The sequence below is a fragment of the Perissodus microlepis genome, chromosome 14 (assembly GCF_051167445.1).
Source record: "Perissodus microlepis isolate ML-2025 ecotype Zambia chromosome 14, ASM5116744v1, whole genome shotgun sequence".
NCBI classification, from domain to species: Eukaryota; Metazoa; Chordata; class Actinopteri; order Cichliformes; family Cichlidae; genus Perissodus; species Perissodus microlepis.
In genome coordinates this window covers 32,853,599-32,878,943 of record NC_140474.1, presented here as the reverse complement: position 1 = coordinate 32,878,943, position 25,345 = coordinate 32,853,599, and the positions used below count along the sequence as shown (strand labels likewise).

Here is a 25,345-nt window from a genome sequence, read left to right as displayed (position 1 = left end):
CTAACCCAACAGACATAAAGTCAAAAATTTAAAAAAATAAAATGAAAATAAAGTTAATTTTAACTGATGCAGCATTCCTGAACCTGCATTTTATAATTTTATTTATTCATCTTTCTTTTCAATGTTATGATCCTGTTGTGAATGTAATACTTTACGGCAACCCAGTCTCTGCCTTTCAGAGCTGCCGGCTCTGCTTGGATGCAGGAGTTACATTCCTTTTTGCCAGGTACTTTGCAGCTTGTTATGAAATGAAGCAAGTGCCGCTCAACAGCCTTGACTTCATCATTTGTCCACTTGCACCTTGCCTTCCCAGCTGTCATAAATGGAAACAAAAAAAATATCTTAATGCGAATGTAAGATAAGAGAGAAAACATTCTAGTTTATAATGTGAATACAAAATGTTCTTAAACCTTGCTGTCTACTGGGGCACTTTAAAGGAGCAATAAGCACAATTCATCATACTTAGGTTGAAGGAATTAAAAATGGCTATGTGAAGAATTAGAGGTGTAATTTCATCCGGAGTACAGCATGAAGTCACAATCCCTCTCTCTGTGTTGATCTCCAGCCATAGACTTTGGTTTGGTTTACAGGCAGTGCACAACAGCACACCTAGCAGTGAAAAGATATTGCTTAATGCTCCTTTAAGGATGCTTGGGATGAACCATTTGAAGTGCTGTGTTCTGCTGGGAATCAAAGAAGATGAAACGGATTATGATAAAAGCTCTTAATAGTATCATGCCTGAAAAGAATAAACATGTCCATTGATAACAAGTATATTCACTTAAAACATTTTGTATATGGGTTCCTTTACCCTTTCTTGGTGCAGTGTTGCTGATGTTTTTGCTGTCCAGGGTGGTTGAGGCAGAAGCGCCCTCCATATTGTCCAGGGTGATTGAGGCAGAAGAAACCTCCATATTGTCCAGGGAAGCTGAGTAAAGTGTGTGGCTTTGGTTCCCAGAATTCTTGGTCCTTGAGCCTTTGAAAAGTAACAGTGAAATATGAGAATTAATGCATGCAATAGGTTTGTTTGCTTTTTTGTTTGCATTGTAGGCAAAGTCAGCATTGGGCAGTGTGTAATTTTACATTTGATATGAATATTTTACATGTGAACATAATCTACTAATAATACTCATGAATACTCAGGCATCTCCCTAGGAACACATTACTTGCATGCACTACCTCTCAACTTGTGTGCCTAATCTCACAGAAGTGGACCCCCTAATCCTTATATTTAATATTTGCCTTTGTATTGCTTATTTATGCATTTTACCAGACTTCAATGTATCCAGATCTTTTAGTACCATATTAATGAATGGTGTCTACCATTCTGTCTAATTTATATACTGCTGTCCCTTAAGCCCATCTAACATGACTATCAGGAACCTATTAACTGTCTCCAGTCTCATAACTTAAAGATATTATCACACACTGGGCAAGTCAAGATACCTTTGTGTTGTTGAGGGTCAGTGATGGTTTCTCCACTGGAATCATCATCACTTGTAACTACTTTATCTTGTTGGGGAAAAATAGTCAAGACAAAATATTTATATTAGAATCTGCTGAACATTCACAAATGTTATATTCAAAGCTAACTATGTTTAAAAAAAAAAAAGAATTCACCATCAGGATTGATCGCGATGTCATCCAGCTCATGTCAGGTGTGAGAAGCACAGGTACCATTCTTGACCTTTTACCACAAATCTCACCTCTGTCAAAGTGCTTTGCAAGTTTCCTTTCAAACTCAGTTAGGCCGATCATAATGTCAGGATTCAACTTTGTGCGATTCCGGGATGTAAAAACCTGGAGCTCCATTTTTGAAACTTCTCCTTGCCTTTTTCTGTTAAATAGCACTACCCTGTTAAGTCACTTGAGCAAGATTTCCGAAGGTTGTGCTGTTGGGTTTTACCTCAAGGTCCTTCATGTACATTGCAGACTTAGTAGCAAGAAACTTGTGCAGCAGTGACACATCCTGTGTAAATGGCAAAATCTGTGGTTTATTCCATTTGGCTTGTTGAAGTGTGCCCAGTGCAGCAGCTGAAATGGACTCTGACCACTTTTTTTCATACAGAGTGGCAAACTGCTTGGCTGACTCTGCAACATCATAGCGATTTGCAATGATGGCTTTACACTGCACAATGCTTGCAACTTTAGCCAAACTGTGTCCCAATTTCAAAGCCAAGGATGGGGTTTTATATGAGTTGCTCTTCAGCTCATAACCAGCAACAGCTCTGACTGCCTGTATGACATGGGGAAAGTTACTAGGCATAACAAGGTCTTCTGTGCTCTTCAAAGGTGTTATAGCTCTGGCGGTTATCAATAACCTTGCGATCTCTCTCATTTTTTGGCCTATGTAATCATTCCTTCTCTCATTTGGTTTCCTGCCATTGTACAGTGACTCACCAAGGCTAAGAATCTTTCACTCGTTACTACCAAGGAAATGTCATCCTGATTCATTTCACAAGCAATCTTTCATACAGCTTCATGAACTTGATCAGGTTTCGGTAATTGCAGATGCATCCGTCTTTGCTCAGAGGGAGCTTCCTCATTAAACCTCTGAGGGCACCTTCTCACATGCCTCCAAAGGCAATTTCTTGCATATAGTCCTTGACAAAATTTGCAATGACGGTAGTCCTCAGATCCTGTTGCAGTAGTGGGTATTCGACAAGCAACCATTTCTCCAGCACCAGAGTTTGCCACAGTAGCATTATGGTTAAAGTTTCCCCTCTTCTTAATAGAGCGCAACAAATCTCTTCTTTCGCGGGATCTTTTATCATAACTGAAGGCGCTTGCAACTTCCGGCACATTACCGTGGGCAGATTCAAGGTGTCTTGCCAATTTAGCAATGGCCTTTTTACAATATAGACAGTATTGCTTCTTGTTGTACTTGCTTTGTCTTTCCGTGTTTGGCAAAGGTGTGACTTTTATGGAGCTGTCTTTAGGTGATGTGACCCCTGATGAATCAAAACTGCGGCTTGTTACCGAAGTACTGTGACTGCTACTTCTCAGTGACGAACTAAATGTTGTAGGTTGGTGATCTTCCCACTGTGTCCTGAAGCCGTCTCCAATGCCATGTCATTTAACATATTTTGGGGAACCACAGATTCTGTGATTTTCATGTCCACACTATGGAGACTTGTGTCAGAGGAACTGCCACATGAATCTAGGACATAGTCTTTATCTTCATAATCCGTACAGTCTGAGAATTCATCAGTAGAGACCTGAACGAAAATGGAGAAAAAGCATCTTTGTATTTATTAATAGCTAGAATGTCATTCCCCCTCCAGTAGCAGAACATTCTGCAAACCATGACTTGATGAAAATGCGTTCATGTAGTAAATATGCATAGTTATATAAATAAAATTGAATTGAATAACATTAGCTATGGTTCGTACTTGCTGTGTGGTCGGTTGTAATGTTAGATTGCACGATTGGCAAGAGAATAAACTTTCAATCTTTTCATTGTTTTCCCACCTGGAAAAAAGGCATCCATCCTGTACAGCAGCTGTGAGACAAGCTGATATCGAGTTGTCTACCATCCCCAGATATCTGTTGGTGTGTTCTAGACATTTTCATTCGGGTAAGTTCTAAAAAGTTCATATTACTCTTTATAGTCTATTCGTTTTATTTTCGATGCACTCTGAGGTCATAGCAAATTAGAACAAACACCCTAGTGAGTGATTTTGCAGAACTATGTTCTATTTATAGAGTTGACAATTATTTGGCATTATTGCAGGCAAACCAGCCTATGAAATTGACGATACAAATCCTGACTGGGTTCCAACGCTACACATGGGGCACTCCAAAATCCCTGCCTCAAACATACCACCATGCCAATCATATTACTTCTTCCATGTGAGGGTGAAGAGATGACCCTTCTGGATAAGATAGTGAAGCTTTGCTGCGTTTTGGTGAACATGTGCCCCATTGTGGTTGTATAACCTGTGAAAAATTAAACGTGCTTTTGTTAAATACTCTTAAAAGTCTTGTGCTGTATATATAGTGAGTCTTTTTTCAAAACATTTTGTCATTTGTCTCTATAAATGACATTGATTCTACACTGTAACTGTTGTGATTCTCTATAAAGTGGTTTTAATTTTAAAAAAGGCAAACATTTATTTGTTTTTTTAACTTTTGAACAGTAGTACTTAGTAAGTACATATTGAGTAAATACAAATTATTTGCATGGCAATGCACTTCTGGCATAAATCTAGACCCCCTATATAAAAAAATGATGGGTCATTCCCACAACCTGCAGCTTTACTGTGTTCCAGCAGTGTATACAATAGAGGTGACAACTCCTCCAGAGTAGCAGATGGAATTTTTCTTTTTTGAGGACAGCTTCTTTTGCCTTTACTACGGATGATCTGTTTATGTTTTGATCGAGAGCCTTTTTTGGGCAGGAGAAGTCCAAGAGGAGAAGTCCATCTAATGGCCAAACTCTGGGTGAGATCTGTGTTCGTGTTGGCTCCTTCCACCCCTTGACAAAATATTTGTACTTTTACTGTAATTTCCTTACATTTTAAAAATGGGTTCATTACTTTGGGTTTAACACATTAGATGGAAGCCTTTATTTACCAGTCTTTAAACAACAAACTTATATCAATCTAACGGAGGTGACCAATGACACTCTTATAGCGTGACCAGTGATTATTACACACACACAAAAATGAAAGCGGCAAAAAGATATTTCCTCTACAATCTGTAGTGCTGTAGGATTAGAGTGGATTAAGGATCAAAGTGTATAGCAACTTTCGGGAACTGCATTTTTGGGACAGAAGATCAAGGAAGAGGGATAAGTTAAAGGAAATAGTGGGATTAAAGAGAATAATGTTTTATAAAACTGCAGGTAATTTTAAATACAATCTTTCAAGTTATATTTAAAGGTAAGCACTGCTTAGTGATGCTTGCTAAATGTAAAGTAGACCTTTAGTTGAGTTTTTGCAATCAAATATTAGATCTGTATATGATGTTAAGTAAAGTTGGGTTTTTTTTTTTTAAATTTTGAAACATCCTGCAAAACAAACTGACTCTTATTCAGAGGTTCAGTAAATACACTCTAGCGCCAAGTCACAACGACAGTCGCCTCAAGGTGCTTTATATTGTAAGGTAGGCCCTACAATAAATAAATCATTGCTGTAATTGCTGTACTGTGGCGACTGGTGCACAGCGACTGTGGTGCTCAGGTCATAGTTATGTTACATAAATTATAGCAGAGATATTCTGAATTTACACCGATAATGCTTAGTTTTATTTACTGATTTTCACCTTTGTACCTGTTTAGTGCCTAGTATAAAGTTAGGATAAACAGTATAATGGAAATCAGCCAGGTTAGTTTGTTAAATTTTAGGTTACATTCTGTTAAATTCAGTTTTGGAAATCCACAAAGAGCAGGAAACTTCCGAGGAGTAGCAGCACATGTCAGCTGATTACAGCCTGTACACAGAAAATTTTCTGGAGCTCTCAACAGAAGTTATTGTGAGTTTCTGATACACACATCCTTTAAAGACCTAATTTTAAAGTAAAGAATGTCTGTACGTTTGCCACATATACCACACACCATTGCCTTAATGAGTTTTATTAGCGAATTACGTAGCTAGTCCTGTTAATCTTACAGCTGAATCATGATAGTTAATCCGATAGCTAAGAGGAAAGGGATCGATAAGGAGTGGGATCACCCTTTAAAATGTCAGAAAAACAAACAAACAAACAAACATCTGTATTCCTAATTAAGTCATTAAGTCCACTTATTTAATAAATTACGTCTTTAAAAGATTTTGAAAATCTTTTTTTTAAATTGGAATTCAAAAATGTTTATTAAAATTAGGATTTAGATTTTTTTGCACAATTATTTTTATGGCACAATTCGTTATTAAATCATAACATCCGTTAAATTTGAAATATTTATATTATTTACTTTTCTTATTTTATTAGTTAAACAATAATTTATTTTGTTAATGCCTAAACAAAAATACGAAATTAAAACTGAATTTGTAAATGAAACTGAATCTGATCTATTTTAATTTACTGATGTATAATCTTAATTGCACATTTTTAAAACGCTTTATTTCGATGCACGTGACTCTTCCGGTTCTCCATTGTTGAGTGTTGTTATGTAACAGTACTCCGGTGGTTTACCGGCGGTGTCTGATGAGGTTTTATTAGCCGTTGCTATGGTAACCACTTGTTTTGCCTAACTCCTGCATAAGGTACAGGACATTGAAACGTACTCTTCTGGTGGTTTTCTGCTGTACCAAAGAAGGTATATATCATAAACGCTAGGCTCCTGTCGTTTGTTAAGTTAACCCGTCGGAAACTGTGATATCAGATTGAAGTTTGAACAGCGGGCAAGTAATTTTGGGGTTGGCATACACTCTGTGTTGTTTCAAATGGAAATTTGCCATGTCGTTTTACTCTTTTACTGGTATGTTTTGAATTGTCCGGTGGGGGGGGTAATGGAAGCTGTTATTTTAATTTTGACTGTGTTTCTGTTCATTCACTTTTTAATGGCCGGCTGACTTTGAAAATCCATCTGCTAATGCAGTGGGGAGGGAAACAGGACAGAAAACAGGCTGTATGCATTTGCATCATTGTTTAGGACACAGTCTCAGGCTGCATTAACACAAGACTTCTCTTAAGAAGCAGAACACTGGTGGTTCAGGCATGATGAGTGTTAGATTACTCAGGGCTGGCCAAGACTCCTTTTCACAGCAGTGCAGTTCTACAGGGTGATATTAAGTGTTTGGTATTCCAGTAGAGGCGATCAGCTGGTGTTCAGTAGACCCAGCAGAGTGTCATGGGCACTTTCCTCTGGTGTTATTTTTTAATTTCTCTGTATCAATCAGCAGCCACAGTTCTTTCCACTTCCTTGTTAATGTTCCTCCTTCCTGCTCATACTCACTACCAAGTGGAGAACGATGTCGTTCCTGGACCACAGCTCCCAGCTGGGTGTGGGACCCGATTTGAAAAACATTGAAGTTATGCTGAATCACTCTGAGCTCTTCAGGGCAGAGTGTAAAGGGCTGATCCAGGAGACTGACAAAGCATGGCGGCGCATGCAAAATGATGATCAAAAGAGACTCGGTAAGCAAAAATGAATATTTAACACAGAATGAAAGACTATGGAGGTGAATTGTAATGTTTCTTCCTTTTTAAAAAAAAATTCTGCTGTCCAGATCAGCGGGTCAGAGATATCCAGTTTCTGATAAAAGAATTGCAGCTAAAGCTGGAGGAGGTCATTCTGGAGACTGATGCTCTTATAACTTTACAGAGCAGTGTTGTGAAGGCTCTGGAGGGCACCAAAGAGCCTCTGAGAGTCACTGTTCTCTGTCTGGAGGAGAGGTGAGGCAATATTTTTTAAAATTATTATAAACGTTTACAAGTTTATAATAATAATGGTACCAAAGAGTCCAGAAAATGATTGAAGCATACATTTTAAAGAAGCTAATGTCAGCCCTAATTCTGTGTAAAGATGCACCTCCTAGCTAAGGCTAACATTAGGCTCATGATCTGCAGGATGAAACGCTTCCCGGCTGAGAGGGTGGAGGATGAAGTGGAAAGAGAGCTGCTGAAGGAGCAGGAGGTTCTCAAAGGAGTGGCTTCCCTCCTGGAGCGTACAGTGGAGCAGATGAGTGAACAGATTCGGTAAGAAAATTGGGCTCAATTTGATTTCGAGGGCATCATAAAAGCACACAGAGGCTTTGGGTTTGCTACCTAGCCAACCAAAGTGAAAGTCTGCTGTTTTGTTCCAGACTGAACCGATCTGCCAAGTACCATTTAGAGAAGGATCTGAAGGAGAAATCTGAGGCCCAGCACATTGACAACTCCTGTGTTGTAATGACCACCCATTCCATCGGTAACCTGCAGCTGTCCACAACCAAGAGCACCAGTCTGCCTAGGTGAACCTCTTGTTTAACACAGAAACATGTAGAAACAGTTTTCAGACATGAATTAGTTTTTTCCTATTTCAGGTGATTAATTTCCTTAAGTTTTCTGCATAAAAGGAAAGTCAAGAAATGTTAAAAAGATAGTTGCGTCATTTGGTTTTTCTTAGCTTGACAGTGACTCCAAAGCAGTGGGAGAACATTTCAGATATCAACATAGCTAAAGCAGAGCACCAGAAGACCAACTCTGAGTCCATGAGGGCCCTGGTGCAGTCTGTCCTGGAGCAGACAGCTGCTGACATGCAGAAGCAGTTCCAGGCAACAACAACTGCCTTCCAGACACATATCCAGGAAATCAAGTCTGCCAAGAGCCAGATGGAAGAGAAACTGCCGGAGGTAGGGCAGGGAGGTTTGTTAGACTGCGTGCTTGTTGTAATATACAAGAAAGCAGGTGTAATGCTGTGTTTATCATTCTGCCAGGTATTAAATTAATGACTGGTTTCAAATCATTTTCTGTTAGCACGTGTGATGTGGTGACCAAAGTCACCACAGCACACGTTTTTCATATCCCACATTTTCATATTTTCACGTATTTGCACAAAAGCCTCGCCTGCGTTTGTGGAGGGAGGTGCACACGCAGGTGTATTTGTTTGGCCATATCTGTGAGGATATTCACTCAAATGAATGCTTTGCAGGGCCTCTGACCTGTAAGTTGAACCATGAGTGCCAAGCACCAAACCCTTAATGTTATCCTAACCTAAATTTTACTATCCCCAATGAATTAATCCCCAAACAGGCCTTTATATAGTTAGGAAGAATGATGGCCTGCCAAAAGGTTCTGACTTTTATAAACGTCACTCTGATGGTCTAAAACTCCTACTGGTTCTTTCATAGATAGCCTCACAAGTTCTTACTTCATTTTGTCTATTTATTGTCTTTGGTTTCCTGTAACACATTACTTACATAGTTTGAACGTGTGGTTTCCAAGAAAGTTGCCTGTGCAATCTGCTGTTCTCTACAACAGTCTGTCCTTGTGTGTGCATACACACTCATGGACTGTGTCCTTATACCTCTTATCATTTCAAAACAGTAACTGTATGATTGACTTCATATGATGCATTCAGGGCCATGCATAGTTTAACTTTAAAGAAATCGGGGTTGCACTCTCTTCAAACTCTCTTCTCTTCAAACTGACCCTGCAGTAAGTGTAAGCATGAAGAAGCATGAAGTCTTTTTTATGTCATTGCATCAGCAAAATGATTATTAAAATATAATGGTCCATCCTCTTGTAGAATAAAAGCATGCATACATTGTTGATATTGTTGGCCTCAGATAATTGTGATTACTCCCTGACTTCAAAACTCTGTTTCAGTCAGAGTGTCGCTGAAAGTCCACATTTGCAGGTACGCTGCTAAACAAACCTCTCACTTTAGTTTTCATTTCCAGGAGAATCAACATGTGCAGAGCAAAATGTGTCTGCATGTAACCAGAGGGCTCTCCTCTAGTCAGAGTGCCAAAAAGATGTGAATCACATCAAACTTTGTCCCCAGTAGATCAAAGATTCAGAGTGCAGAGGAACTGAATTATAGAGTGTACATTAAAAAAACAGACATAGCAACTGTGGTGTCATCATTGGATTTGCATTTTTGAGGCCTCAAGAGTAGCATCTTGCACAGTACCTTAGTATTTTGGTCCCAGAGGTGACCATATTTTGATGAGAGTGCAATGTAAACAGCTAATGCTATCAAAGTGTATTAGCAAGCTAACCTTATGTGTGCAGTGCAAAGACACATATATCTGCTAGTTACAACAGAGGAACAGACTAATGAAATGTTACGGTATGAACACACCGTTAGAATGTTAACTTCATAGTAGAATTAGTTTGAAATAATTTCACTGCAGATTGTGAATCTTGGCTGCCCCTGGTGTGACACCTGTATTCCCTCTAGATTCTGTCTGAGATATTCAGCCAGGAGAGGCTCAGAGAGGATCTTCAAGTGGCCATCACAGAGAATGAGCATTCCCTGAATCTGGCAAAGACCCGGCTGGCTATGCGTCTCCAAAGGCCCAGCAAGGAGCAGTGCTACGATCTAGCCCAGGCTCAGCTCCTCACTGAAATCCAGCACCTCACCTCTCACATCAAGAAGTATGGCCTGCAACAAAACAGATGTAAAATGTTTGTGCTGCACAGCTCAAACCTCATGACCGTGTGTAGTATTTGGGGATATTACTGCAGGGGACACACATCATTATGCAATGTCTTTTTGTCTCTGTGTTGTCAGACTGCGTGAGGAAACAGCTCAGTCACAGGAGCAGCAGAGGGCGCTAGTGCGCTGCAAGCTGAGGATGGAGGAGGATGTCAATATGAAGGCCAGCTCTCTCTACATTGACGAAGTCATCTGCACTCAGCTCAGGGAGCCTGTCAGGATACATACATTCTGACCGTTATATGCACTTCAGATGTGTTTCAAAATGCAGTCATATAACATTTTCTTTACAATAACTGTGATCCTGTTTCTCTTTTAAGTAGCTGGTTGGCATCATTTTTCTTTTACAACTGTTTGAATCTCTTTTTTCCCTCACTAAAATATTAAAGTTGACCTCACATAGAATCTTGTGATTATTTTTATTTGCAAACTATATAATAGCTTATTTTTGTTTTACAGCAAAGTGTTCCAAGAATGAAGCCCACACACAGGATAATAAAAACTGAATTTATTAGACCTAAAAGCGATATTTAAATTTAACCTCTAAAGAAGATTGATTTAAGGTAAAAGAGATTTACTGATCACCTTCACCAGCTTGTATAGCCTGAATCCCCAGATGAACTGCATTTGCTGATGACCCTTTAATGTCAGCTACATTATCTGGGCATTATTAACACGAAAGCTCACGGAACCCAATGGCACATATTAGCACATATGTCAGTAGCGTTTAGAGAACTAGCGGTGTAGCCCTGTTTAGGAAACCTTTGGTTTAAATGTGAGGATAAACTTTAAAAATATCACAGCGGAAGATCATGTAGGTTACACATTAAGTGTATATTCATTTGTAAAGAAGTGTTTTTTAAAAAAATTATATATCATATCAGTTCAACAATTGGTATTCATGGAAGTACTTCAAACACGCAACTCAAAGTCCTCAGGCTTGCAGTCTTAACAGGGTAACAGACAAAAGTGTGCACAGAGCTCTGGGTGTCAGCGATAGACTAAGACTCACATACATGTAAATATCCTTCGGCGTGGAAAGGTCAGTAAAAACATCACACTGTAGCTGTGGAAGCATGTTAGTGATTCATGGGCACTCCCGTGAATACAGAACTCTGCACCTTCTAGCACACGTTTCCCATCAGTCCCCTCTTCCTCTGCTTTGTGCACATCTAACAAAAGATGAGGTGATCGCCACTGCCGGAATATTAACATGATATGAGCATAAAAACATTTTAGAGTTATCATGAGAATTTTTTGCAACAACTGATCCAGTTTTACACACACAGCAGTGGAAACTGTGAATATGATGGATAAGTGGTTAGCATAAAAGTTAAGTGGCCGTGCTTGTAATTAATAGACTGTAAGTATCAGGAGTGTGAAATTTACTTAGATGCAGAGTACTTTAATTCAAAAACAAACAAAAAATGTAAACATTAATAAAAGCATCAGAAGAAACCCTAAAGATCTGTTTGAAACGTGCACTTGCAAAGCCTTTATGCTCTCCTATGGTGTTGGTCAAAGCTCTTGGGGGCAGCTTTTCCATTCTGAGGAGCTCTGCCTCTAGTTCAAGCGTATGTGACGTCTGCACTTCACCTACAGACACACAGGAGGAGAGGGGAACATCTTACCATTGGTAAATTTCAGCGATTTTCAGTTAAATCCTTGGTGCTTCAGAAACATTACCTCGTGCCACTGCAGTGTGGAGACGGGCAGAGCCAGATGACAATGTGGGCATGCACTGATTCGATCTGGGTCGCCTCCATTGATCCAGGGGCCACGGCTGGGTCTGTCTGAGAAGTTTAATTCCTTGTTGGTGGTCATCAGCTGGGGAATGCCCCCCTTTTTTGAGAAATCAACCTGATCCTCCAACTCCTCCTCTGATGCTCCCTTTGACTGCTTTTCCACTTCATATTCCCACCTGGTTGTTGTAATACATTCCATCTGTTTTGTGGGGAATACAGAAAAAGATATTATACAGTGACTCTCTACAGTGTAAATACTGTAGAGTGATTTTTCTTAATATGAAGAATACCAATCATCAGCGTGAACAGTTCGATTCAATGCCTTGTTTTTTTTCTTTCAATTCAATTCACATTTTATTTATAAAGAGCAAAAAAAAAATACACTAGTAAGGTCAAGACCCAACAATAATACAAAGAAAACCCCAACAATCAAACAACCGCCTATGAGCAAGCACTTGGTGACAGTGGCAAAGAAAATCCCCCTTTTAACAGGAAAAAACTTCTGGCAGAACCAGCCTAGGTCTTTGGCAGCATAACTAAGGGAGGATTTTGATCCTAACTTAACTATAAGCTTTATTAAAAAGTTTTAAGCCTAATCTTAAAAGAAGGTGTCTGTCTCCACAATCCAAACTGGGATCTGGTTCCACAGAAAGGGGGCCTGAAAGCTGAAGGCTCTGTGTCCCATTCTATTTTTAAATGCCCTAGGAACCACAAGTAAGCCTGCAGTCTGAGAGCAAAGTGTATTATTGGGGTGATACAGTAATATGAGGTGTTGTTCAAAGGACATAAACATTACTGAGAGATATGTGACCCTCTGCACACAAATGTTAAACTTGTTGCTCAACACCTGTGAGCTCAGTTTGATTTGGTCCTTAACTCTGAGCCTCACATTCTTCCTCTCTATGAAATAGAACAGGCTAGAGCACCTAGACTTTCATGCTCTGATCTGGAGACAATCATACACATATTTACTGTATTTGCAGCTCCCTTCTCTTGGGCATGAGGAAGCCTGAGGAGATCAGACCAGAAGAACCACTGACTTCCTTTGGATCACCTCTTAAAACTCATTTCTATAGACTTGTTTTTAAGTGATTCTGCTACACGTGATGTATTCTATCTGATCATTTTCATCTTTTACTTGCCTTCCTATATTTTCCTCCAGTGTCATGTCTGTTTATTTTTAGTCTTTTTGTTGTGTGTATGTGTGTAACTTTAATCCACATGTATCCTTTCAATTTTCTGCTAACAAGCAGCCTGCTTAGCTTGATAAACTGTGATTATTATATGTAAAATAATGCTTTTAAATACCTCGTGCTCTTCTATATCAGCAACTGGAAATGATGCCATACATCTGGTACAATTTACTGACATTTCTGCTGTTAAGAGAAGCACGGCAAGCGTTAAATAGCAGGAAATAAAATTACACTGAGGTTTACTGAGATTTTTGCTGAATCTATTATTCTCTTACTCTCTTTGAGTGCCCCACTGGTCGCTTGTAGGGGACTTGATGACTTCTCAGTGACTGAGCAGGTCAAGCCATGATTGGGCTGGTCTCTCAGTCTGACGTAACAGCCGCAGTCTCTGCAGAGCTCAGTGCGGCTCCCACACACCAAGCTGTGTCCGTCCAGCTCCTTCGATGGCACCTCTAGCTCACAAAACTGGCATGCCTGCAGACGTTCCACACATTCATCAGCCTGTGAGACAGCGAAAAGCACAGTTAGCCTGACAACTAGGATAACTAGGGCTCGTCCATGTGGGCAGCTGCAAGTTTAACTTGAGCATGAAGGTGTGGATTCTGTTTTGGTCATAACCCTCTCAGTCTATGGCGACTGTCTTCACTGGGGACAGTGATGGTGGTATTCCAGCACTTTCCAGTTCATGGCAAGCTAGAGCTTAAACTTGTCAAATTTAAAGGACATCGTGCAACCTTCAGCTCCACTTACTCAAAGTAAAGTAAAGTGAATGCAAAGTGCTACTTACTAAGGCACATTTAATCAAATATTAGTGGGGTGCATGTATATATTTGAGTCTGTATATGTCTTGATCCTGTGTGGCTTTGAGAAAATCCAAAATAGATTTAATAAATAATTAAAAGCCCCAAATCACCTTGACATCCATGCCCATGATGATGAGTGAATGTAACCTTCTGACCACAGCTGCAGATTTGTCACTATGTTGTTCTAATGTGTCTGAATGTCTACCTAAATGGTGGTTTTGGTTTCACCTCATGATCCATCAGCTGAGAACGTTCCATCTTCTTGTTGCACTTGGAGCAGCTCACCTGATAACAAGCAAATTTGCAGAGTTACATAGATGTGCTGTGCTGTGTCTGTGCGTCGTGTACGTGTTTTACTTTTTCACATTGTGAGAACACCAACTCTTTTTAAAACAAAGTAAAACAAAGTAAACACTGGAATAGCTCATAAATCTCACTGCCTTCATGTTGAGTTGTTACCTACATTTTGCCCAATAATTGAGGGATCCATCATATTCTGATACACAAAACTACTCTCAGCTGCTTCCTTTTATTCACCAGGGGTCACCACAGCAGGGAGCTCCAGGGAGTCCCATATGGAAAAGATATATATAAATCTTATAAAGTTTGTATCTGTCTTGTGTGAAACTTGTATGAAAAGCATGCAAGAGTTAAAACAGATATAAGATCCCTAGAAAAATTATATAAATGAAACCTGTATGTTTTAGATAGTTATTAAAACAATATATGAAAGTGGCCACTTTCATGAGTAAATCATATAAGCCTTATATGATTAACTATATGAAGTAGGCCACATCTGATGCAAGTCTTTTATAAGTTTTTTCAATTTCTTTTCCATATGGGGTGTTTGATATGGCACATTTATTTTACACCTGATGATCTTCCTGACATGCCCCCCAAAAGCATTCATATCTCCTCCCAGGACTGAACCTGGGAGCAGTCACTTGTTCGGCAAATATGCAAATTGCTCACTACACAGACACATGGTGATACTCAAAAGGTAGAAATGTGTACCAACGCGCAGGGAATGACAGCACTCTGTCTGTGGCCTGTGCTGAAATTCTGAAATGATCTCCATGAAGTGGATCTGTGTGAATAAACAGCTTCACCGTGTTTGTACCTCTGCATGCTGTTCCTCTCTGTGATCCTTCAGCTGGTCCCTGGGAAGTGATTCATTGCAGTCCGGACAGAGACATAGGAATCGGCTGCAGTGCATCTCATGTAGATCAAAGTTGGCTTCAGCGACCTCTTTGTGGCTTAAACAACAATAGAAGGAAAGACCTATGTCATTTTGTAGCGAGGGAAGTCAGATTCAAAAACAAACACAGAAATAAAGTATGTACCCGAGAACCACATTTTTTGCTCAGCTGGCCTACTGAATGCTACTATAGGAAGTGACAGGTATGCCCTGCCTGTAATGCAGCTGGACTCTCTTTTTTGGACTGTCCTGCTACGTGTTAACACAGTAGAAGCACGAGAGGAGAAAAATTGCAGATTTATTATTGCTTACAATCAGTTAGGGATTGAGACACACCTTATCCAGTGAAGCAGTAACAGGAAAAATATCTTTATTAGGGAGAGCCTTCCTGAAAACGAAACTAAGACTGCTTGTGATTCACGTAAACTGTCAGACTCACGCAGTTTCCATTAAGCAGCAGCTTAATTGAAGCAGAGCACAGTATGGGCTTAATACACAGTGAAAGAGTGGACTGACTCTAGCTTTCTGAGACTGAGCCCTCTTTAGAAAACAGATTTAAAGCATTTTACCGTTCCATATCAATTTTCAGTCACCGAAACATACTTGGTTTGTAAACTTCTAACAAAGACTTTTATATATGAGCAGATCAGGACAATGTGCCTATTTCTTTCAGACATAATTGCCATTCTGACACTCATTCTGTTCAGTTTTTTGACTCCGACCAATCTATTCACCTTACGTGGTGGTTTATTCACATTCACTTTCCGGTTATCAAATTAACTGTAATCAATTATTTAAAAGTACTTTTAAATCGAAGTTTCACTTCAAACAACGCTGTCACATGTCACGAACTCACCACTGGCCGCAGGTGCGTGTTGCCTCCTTGTCTTCCATAAAAATGATCCGAGTGTGGAAGATTAATCTGAAATGCCTGACTGCTCTCACAACTTTGGTACTGCTTCCCCAAAATAGAAAGTGAAAACATCTAGCAGTTGTTTACAGATTGCTATTGCGGACACCTGCCACAGAGGGGCGAGCGCGAGTTCTAAATACGTCTTCAGTGGCCGTTTCAGTTCTTCAGTTTAATGCAGGACTGAACTGGAAACGTATTGAATTTCAACGCTTTGTTTCGAAATTGCTCCTTACTTATTTAGAGACGTGTTTTTATCCACATTTTATGAGTATTTTAACATTTACCACCTTAAAAACATGTACTGAAAAATTCTCTCTGTCTCTCTGTCCCCCCCCCCCCCCCTCTCTCTATATATGAATGCATAATGATATCTGATGTTACTGTATTCTTCTGTTTGACTGTGGAAAGAGGTATAAGAATACAAAACAAGTCATACTCTCTCCTAAATTTCACATATCGGTTTACTCTTTTTAAAAAAGTGATACATAGTTCTAAAGTAAGCAAATTCATATTTTGCAGTGTCCCTTGATGTTGGGCCCACAGCCATAGATTCTGGTCCTTCTGTAGCAGAACCCGTTGTTTGCTGAGGAAGAGTCTTGTTACAAACACATCCCAACTGATCATATCTAGGGACCAAACCCAAGGATTCCCAAAGAGGATCAATCCCACTCAGCACCTGTAAGTGCCCCCAGAGGAAATGCTGGGCTTTCTGAGAGGAGACCATGTTGCGGAAAAAATCGCTCTCTTTAGTGAGTGTGGTATGTGACACTCGGAGTCTGCTGCACATCCTAAATCTCACCATTTTCCACTTGGACACTGAGAGAAAACTGTGTCATTCTCACTCAAGTAATAGAGGTAATCCTGTTAAATGAGACAAGGTGGAATTTATTGATTTGTTACAACAATGGCTGTTTTCTAAAAGAAACAAGAACTGGAATTTGGCTCTTGTTTGAACCAGATGTTTTTATTTTTTTTCTTCTCTCAGTTTTTCCCTGTGCAGCTCCTCTGCTGTGGCAGCTGGCAGCACTGATGTAAGAGAGAGAAGAAGAGCAGCGGGCCTCCAGTGAGGAGGTGATTAGGCTCCGGAACCAGCTCCAGGAGGCTTAACAAGAGACCGAGCTCAAACAGAGGTGCAGGGGATGGGGCGGAGGGTTGGGGCACTGGGGACAATAATATTACAATACTACAAAGACAGGACAAGCTGTTCATGTTTGTGCTTTTACTGGTAATGGGGCCATTTGATTGAACGTTTGTAATTAGCATCAGTGCTGCTTGAGAAATGGTGCTCTTTCCAAAAGTTAGAAAAAAATATATACAAAGTTAGCAGTTTTTAGTAAAAGCGGCAGAATGAAAATATTCTTTTAAGCTTTTCATCATGTATTCACATCTATCTATCTATCTATCTATCTATCTATCTATCTATCTATCTATCTATCTATCTATCTATCTATCTATCTATCTATCTATCTATCTATCTATCTATCTATATACGTATATATATCAGCTTCAGCTTTTTGACCATATTAAGGACATCCGTAATCTCCGTCATTACACAGAGTCAAAAGTAGGAAAAAAACGTGGTTACTGAATATTTAGATTGGTCTGAAGCCTGGAGTAATGGATCACAGGAATTTCGTCATAATTAATCTGACAATCCACTATTGTAACACCATATATTTGACAGACCATTAGAGATTAGAGAGAGAGCACAATAGGTCCACCTGAAATTGCTGAAAGAGGGCAGAAAGGAGCTGGTGCTGAGTGCAGGCCATGACCATCACAGTGACAGTTAGAGTCAAGGCTTCATCTATGTTTCATGGAATAATTGTATAAAACTTTATACATTCAAAATTCAAATAAACTTAAAGTTGCATTAAGTTTTTCCATGCTTGGCTTCATGGATGGATTTATGACTAAAACCAGTTATTTACACCAAGCCCATTCCTTTTATCCCTGTTATTAAAGAAAAAAGCATATCAGTAAAAGACATACAATACTCCACTAGTTCTATTAGACCATACAAATCCAAGCACTTCACACCAAAGCAGACAAAAAGGAGGGGGAAAAAAGCTAATGAGATACAAAGCAAAACAAATCACACAAAGTTCAAGGAAGTGTGTGCAGCCAAGATATGACGTATTTATTCTGCAATTAGTTTTTTACCAGGAGCCTGATTTAAACAATTTAATAAACTCAGTCCATCCTTTCAATTCAATTCAATTCAATTTTATTTATTTTTTCCAGCACTGATCAAATGAAAGTCCATTTTACTATCAGAGAACCTTTTTTGATAGCGTTTTTTAGTAGCAACTGTTGCATTTAGTTAGCAGGAAAATCCGTAAGCATGTGTGGTATCTTGCCCAAATAAAAGATTTGAACAGGGGAAATTAGTTGAACATTTTTCCAAATACGAGTGATCAGAGATGGATTGAGTGAAAAAAAAATTGAACTATCAGTGTGGGAGCACCAACACTAACAATTTAACAGTCTGATCCTCCTGTGTTAGATGTAAACTCATTGATCCCGGTAATTTATGCCCTGTGCTGACTGACAGAAGAGAATGTACAGGAACTGCAGGCACACAGACACAAACACATGATTTCCTTCTCTCCATGTGTTTGAGGCTGAGAGTGTGCAGACAAGCAAGCGCAAAAGCGCAACTTTCACAGTGAGCAGCAGGTGATGCTAACAGACAAGTTTTAGTTGCAGGAAAAGCTGTGAGTCCTCAGCCTGTGCTCTGCACTCTTTATCCGCACACTTCAATGACACTGACACTCAACACCAATGAGCCATTCTGGATTTCTTTCGTCAGGTGGAGGCTCAAAGGGGACTGTGGTCGCCTCCTGCAGAGCTCCTCCATCACACAGGGGAGAGCGGTCAGTAGGGAAGCAGCTGCTGGAGAGAAGTGCTGAAAAACTGCAGGCTGAGCTGAGCACAGCTGGAAAAAAAGAGACAGCACTGAGGAAAGACCTGGAGGCTTCCCAAAACAGTATTTGAATTTGTGTGATGGGTAAAGTCCTATGTTTTTCTGTCTTTCTGATTATCAGTTATATCTGGTTCTCACTGACACGGCAGGTGAAAGGAGTGATCTGGACACTCAGCTAAAAGAGGTCAGGGTAGGAACTCATCTCATTCATCATATTTATTCATCTGTTAATCATGGCATTGACTTCTCTCTGTTTTGGGGTCATTGTGAACCTGAGCTTTGCCCTGAGAAACTAGGAGAATGAGAACAGCAACAGATAAGAGGCAATCACCAATATTCTCATCAGTTTTATGTATAGAAGTAATTTAATGTATTGAAACTGTGTATTTCAGAGGCTGTTCAGAGGGCACAGGTATTTAGATTCTTTGTGTAGTTATACGCAGCAGGAGGATCAGACAATGGAGGACGCGACTGACAAGAACCAGCAGGTCTGTGAGGAAAGGGAACACAAACACAAACCCCCAGTAGAGATCAGTGTTGGCTTCTTATTTTAATAAATGATACTCACCAAGTCTGGACAACTCAGTTTTCTGTTTGGTCGGTGTTCAAACATTTTTCATTTAATCTGTCCTCTTTGTTGAGCTGTTGTAGTCATTTGTTTTTATTCTTAAAAGTCAAATAAACTCTACTTTTAAGCCTTTAAAACCTGAGCAATTCATTTTTTTTTTTGAAAATGGAGTGATTACTGAAACCTGGCTGTTGATATAAATCAGTAAAATGTAATCTTTTCTTTGTTGCTGTTCAGCTGTGATTTGCTTCAAACAAGAAACATGTCTCTTTTAATCCTTATTAACCTCCTCATTGACTGACAATTGGATCGGCTCTGGTATGTGTCACGCACTCATAGTTTCCATCATTCAACAAATGCGCAAAGAGATTAATTTCTGTTTGACTGAAGCATTTCTTTAGGATTTATTTCTTTTAGAATTTGCATTTGCACGAAGAAGAGTGCATGGGAAGGAAATAATAGAATAATTCATTCCATACACTTTCTTGTAGCTGTATATTGCAGTAACAATGTATGATAGTTACAAAATTGTGCACTCCACCTGACTGTGTCTTACAGCTCAGCAGCTTTGGGAATCACTGGGTTAATGCAGAAATCAATTTTTTGCTGCTTATCTAGAGTCATATTGTGTTCATTCGGGTAATTATGTCACATCAGATTATTGTTGTGTACTTCTGGGAGAAACTGAAAAACTTCAAAATAACAAACACATTTTGTGATTGTCCCTTTTGGTTTTCTGCCTTAGTTTTATAATTAGGGCTGCAGACTGTGCTGTGTTTAAAGGGCTTTAACCTGCAGGCAGACAACCTGTGCATAGGTCTTGAACATGCATTAACTGCAGTCTTAAAGACTCAGGAGGCAAAAGAAAGAATCAGTGGATATTATGAAGTACTAATATCAACTTGTAAAAGTTAGTACTGATAAAAATACGTAGAGATCGTGTTTAACTGTGAAGCTTTGATTATTTCTGTTTTATCAGCCTTTGTTGCAGGTGAATATTCCAAAATGTCAGCTTTATAAAGTTTAAGTGTTTTTTTTTTTTTTTTAAATGAAAACAGATGACTGATGTGGGAAAAAAAATCTAAAGATTAAAAAGGAGTTGGAAAAGTTATTACATTCTTTATTAGCATCTTTTTTTTTTTTTTTTTTTAGATTTTTTAAGCATATTTTAATTCATAAAATAATGCCAGATATCTTGGTTGATTTTTCTTCTATGTGGTAGCTCTAATAAAAACACCTATATTACTGGCTGACATGTTATTTTCAAGAATCACTCCAAAAGATAATGTCTAATCCATTTTCTTCTACTTATCGAGTAGAAGGTGGGTGGAATACCACCACAGGGTGAACAGCAGGACAGCTAACCAGTCTGTCTCAAGGCTAACACGGAGAGACAGACAACCATTCACATTCACATCTACCAGTTACCAGTTAACCTAACCCCACTAACTTCATGTCTTTGGACTGTGGGAGAAAGCCCGAGTACTTAGAGAAAACCCACAAAGACACAGGGAGAATAGCAAACTCCACAGAGAAAGGCCCCTGTTGCCGGTAACATCACCAAAGTATGACCACTTTGGTTGTGGGTCAGTGATGGTCAGGGGAGGCATATCCATGGAGAGATTCACAAAATTCTACAGGGCAGGCAACAGCATCCTGAGTGCCATTAGGTATCAGGATGAAATCCTTGGACCCAGTGTCAGACCCAGTGAGTGAGTGCAGTGAGTCCTGGGTTCTTCCTAATGCACCACCATACCTGTGACCATGCGATGAGAATGTGCAGGCAGTCCAACACCTCTGGTACATTATGCCTCATCCATATGATAATGCCAGGTTGCACCTCGGACTGTCCAGGAGCTCAATGGTCCAGATGTGGGAGAAGATTCCCCCAGAGCACCATCAGTTGTCAGGCATGAACATTTTTGAGTTGACAGCATTTTTTTCTCACTGAGATCTGATGTGTTTTCAAAGTGTTCCTTTAACTTTGTGAGCTGTGTATTGTGGCTTGTACTGACTTCAATTTAAACCTTGTTTCATTTATTTATTCATTTTCACACACAGACATTTTTTACATAAGTATGTGCTTGTTTAAGTTACAGTTAAAGTTAATAGATAATATTTTGTGTTATCTTGATGGAGGCTCAATCATCCAGGTGATGAAATCACAGAAAGTTGTTTCAGGGCGTTGATTTGGACGTTGAGTTTTCTCCCTCTGAAAACCAGATGACCATGCTCATCCTTACCTGGAGTGAAACACTTCAACTCACTTTGGCAAAAACTGCCTAAGCTGGTACATGAGTATGAACAACCAGCACATAAGATGAAAAATACAGTGTGGTGAACAGAATTAACTTCCTGGGTGCAGGTTCAGAGGGACGTCAGGAAACACCAGGATCTCCTGCGCACCAGAGCTGTAATGTCGCCTTTGCACTCATTCATTCCTTTGCCGATGCAACAAACTAGTGTGGCACAGAGAAAAAAACAGAATCCATTTAGCATCACTTCTATATTTTTATCTTTGGTCTACACCTTTCAAACAGTCCAGTTATTGGCCACTATCTACTAGCTGCAGCTGAGTCTCAGCATCAAAAGTGAATTATTTATGTTCCTTAAAACCCATTCCTCTTACACTCCTAACTAAGCTGCAGATTAATGAAGTTGTTGGGAGCATGCTGTTTTGTAGGTTAGGAGTACTAGGCTTTGGGCAAAACGCCCCAAAACAAAACACAACAAACACACACAAAGCAGTCCCATAACATGTAGGTTCCCATGTATCTTATAGGAACTGAAAATGATCAGGATGCTGGAGAGAGGGAGGGTAGCAAGTCCTTTTTGCCATGGGTCCCTCTAGTGGGTAAATTCAGTTAAGTTTACAAAATATTTGTCTAGTGAAAGCTGTGTATATACCATGTGCATGTAAATCCTCCAACTGGAATGCTTACAAATGGCCTTGGTTGAGGCCTCATTGAGGACATTTGTAGTCTGGCCCACAGTCTGGAGCAGGCTGTGTTGATCAGCAACAGGAAACTGGAGCAGTCTCACCTGCTCCCATCACACTGAGCCTGATGTGAGCCCAGGTGACTCTGGTGTGCTGTCATTACATGGTGCAGAGACAGTGAGTTATGTAAAGCTTGGATAAAGATTCATCATCTGTCTGCAGAGCTAAGCCCTGCGAAGCGACACTGTAAGGGAGACTTTGAATTGTAATGAAGAAGCTGCATTTAAAAGAGGTAAAGTGTAAACCTTTCATTTTGTTTGGCAAAAATAATCACTGTGCTTTCAGTTATAATTTATATGCAGGTACAAAGTACTCCACTGCTACTGATCACAGCTTATGAAGTCTCTGAGGAGGGATGGGCTGAAGCAGTAATACAGGGAGGGAATTTGGACTCTGTCCTAAACCACTCTCACAAAACAAATGACTGCTGAATTTGTCATGGCCAGAAGAATCATGTTCACTGATAATACTGCCATAACTATGGGTTTGTTTGTTTTTTATCAAATGATTTATACTTTAAAGACAACTGCGTGGGCAGTCTGTAACCATAACTGTATGTAAAACTACAGAAAAAAGTGATATTATGCTTATTATTAACAGAAGATCAATAGTAGATTTAAATAGTAAAACACAGGGACAGCAACTACTATGCCACCTCAAAGTTATCTAGATTAAAAATCCAACAGTTTGGGACTTACTAGCTAGCCTATCTGTACACTCAGTTGTGTACTGCTTCTATGAGTGCACCAGCAATACATCATTCATATCCAGCACATACAGATGTAAGAGGCCAGACATCCACAACAATAGCTGCAGGGTGTTTATACTCAAACATCCAGAGAAATCTCATGTGAAACCGCTTCACACATAAACAATCTCTGTTACTTATGCTTCATGAACATGTGCTAGAACAGTATGAAAAAAGCAGAACATTTGCATATTTTATTCTCCTCTCTCCTCCCTTTTTCTATGATTGACTATTTTACTATATGACTTCTAGAACTGTTATAAGTGTGTGTGCAGGTGAATCAGACTGATGTGTGGACCCAAAGTGATCCAAGGTACTCCTGATGAGCACTCCGTTCATACCTCTGATTAAACACCATCTCAGTCTTCCAAAAAAAACAAAAAACAAAACAAAACAAAACCAAAAGAACAGAAAAACTGCTAAATTCAGGCGGATATGAAAATATATGTGGGTGCTCATAATCCTTATTAAAAACGCTCACCTCTGACTGCGCTTTGCTTTGATGCGATGCACTAAACTGTGTAGGCTGACAGAATTCTCATCACGTTTTTGTTTTGTTGACTGCAGTGCTGCTTCACTCAAAATAATGTAGCTAATGGGTCATCAATGTAGTAGAAGTAAACAATCAAGTAACAGAAGTAAACACAGAGGCTTCTTCTTATACCTCAGGCTTTTCTTCTTCTTTTAAACCTTGTTTCCTTTTTCTAGCTAAAAATAACAGTTTATTATCAGAAAAGTCAGGCGTTCTGTCCCAGAGACACCATGAGCTGCACAGACTCAAACAGCAGGTTACCCGACAGAGGGCTCGTATCAGAGGGCAGAGGAGCCAGCAACAATAGCAGTGATTTACAGGAAGCTGAGGTGATAAACCTAACCTAAAAAAAAAAGTCCATGCATTTATTACTTCATGGCAGGATTACTGTCATTTGTTATTATCAGGATGTCCTACAAAGTCACTGGAAAGCCTTCTGTTGATTCACTACAGTGACAGGAACTAGAAAGAGGGAGCAGATTTCTCCTATACTGGCTTCTCTTCATTCTCTTCTGTTAAAAACAAAAACAAATTTAAAATCCTTCTCCTTGCATGCAAGATCTGGAATAATCAGGCCCCGTCTTATCTTAAAGGCCTCATAATATCATATCAGCTCTATAGAGCGCTTTGCTCCCAGACTGCTAGTTGACAGAGCCTTCAGCTTTCAGGCCCTGCTTCTGTGGAACCAGCTCCCAGTTTTGATTTGTGACACAAAAACCCTATTTCTACTTTTAAGATTACACTTAAAACTTTTCTTTTAGATCAAGCTTGTAGTTAGGGCTGGATCAGGTGACTCTGAATTCTCCCTTAGTTAAAGGGAAATAGAACTAGACTGCCGGGGGATCCCATGATGCACTGAGTGTTTCTTCACTCACTTTTTTTTTTTTTTACCCACTATGTGCTTATACACCACTCTGCATTTAATAATTAGTTATTAATAATCTCTGCTGCTCTTTACAGTGTGTCTTTTTCCCGACTTCCTCCTCTCACAATTTTTTGCAACAGAGGGCTGGACCCTCCCTGAGCCCTCTTCTTGTTAAAAGATAGTTTTCCCTTACTTTTGCCAAATGCTTGCTCATAGGGAGTTATCTGATAGTTGGGGTTTATGTATATTATTATAGGATCGTTGCCTTACGATATAAAGCACCTTGAGGCGACTGTTGCTTCATATAAATAAAACAGAATTGAACAGAATAAAGAATCAGGCTAGGGCCATTTTTAGTTAGCATCTCCCCTTTTTTCAAGCTGCCTTTAAGCAACTTATGAAATACAATGAATTATATAATCTAAAATGATATAATTTGTTTTCTAATAAAAGAAATGTCTCCAATCTGGTCTAATTGAAACTCTGAAGGAGACACTGGACTGAATATTAACAGTTACAATCTCGAGTTATGATAGAGTAGAACAAAACAGCTTTTGATGGTGTTTCTTTTAAATTGAGATTGCAGCACTGATGTTTGTTCTAGCCACACTAGATATTAGTATCCAGTAGTATCACTTCTGGACTGAGATCTTTATAGGAGGATATGGGATTGGGAAGCTGCATGAGGAGGAGGAGGGTCACAGCAAACTCCATGTGAAATGTGTACAGTTGAGCCTGTTTTTTCATTTTCTTTTTATTGACATTAAAA

The 25,345-nt window shown here is 39.5% G+C and overlaps 2 protein-coding genes across 4 annotated transcripts; one reads left to right on the top strand and one right to left on the bottom strand.

The window, feature by feature from the left end:
• Positions 1-6,113: 6,113 nt before the first annotated feature.
• tekt1 (tektin 1) lies at positions 6,114-10,492 on the top strand. Of its 2 annotated transcripts, none has more exons than XM_084951456.1 (8): positions 6,114-6,259; positions 6,906-7,080; positions 7,173-7,338; positions 7,513-7,641; positions 7,749-7,895; positions 8,051-8,276; positions 9,830-10,026; positions 10,163-10,492. In XM_084951456.1, the coding sequence occupies exons 2-8, from the start codon at positions 6,915-6,917 to the stop codon at positions 10,320-10,322; spliced, it is 1,191 nt and encodes a 396-aa protein (XP_084807582.1). In that variant the 5' UTR covers positions 6,114-6,259; positions 6,906-6,914; the 3' UTR covers positions 10,323-10,492. The 2 variants fall into 2 exon arrangements, with proteins under 2 accessions (XP_084807582.1, XP_084807583.1); XM_084951457.1 differs by having other exon boundaries at positions 6,843-7,080.
• An 88-nt stretch (positions 10,493-10,580) lies between these two features.
• On the bottom strand, positions 10,581-16,024 carry xaf1 (XIAP associated factor 1). 2 transcript variants are annotated; one of them, XM_084951458.1, is made up of 7 exons: positions 15,883-16,024; positions 14,949-15,084; positions 14,057-14,113; positions 13,301-13,526; positions 13,141-13,208; positions 11,774-12,031; positions 10,581-11,683 (listed from the first exon to the last, which is right to left on the bottom strand). In XM_084951458.1, the coding sequence occupies exons 1-7, from the start codon at positions 15,918-15,920 to the stop codon at positions 11,651-11,653; spliced, it is 816 nt and encodes a 271-aa protein (XP_084807584.1). In that variant the 5' UTR covers positions 15,921-16,024; the 3' UTR covers positions 10,581-11,650. The 2 variants fall into 2 exon arrangements, with proteins under 2 accessions (XP_084807584.1, XP_084807585.1); XM_084951459.1 differs by having other exon boundaries at positions 13,141-13,205.
• Positions 16,025-25,345: the final 9,321 nt, after the last annotated feature.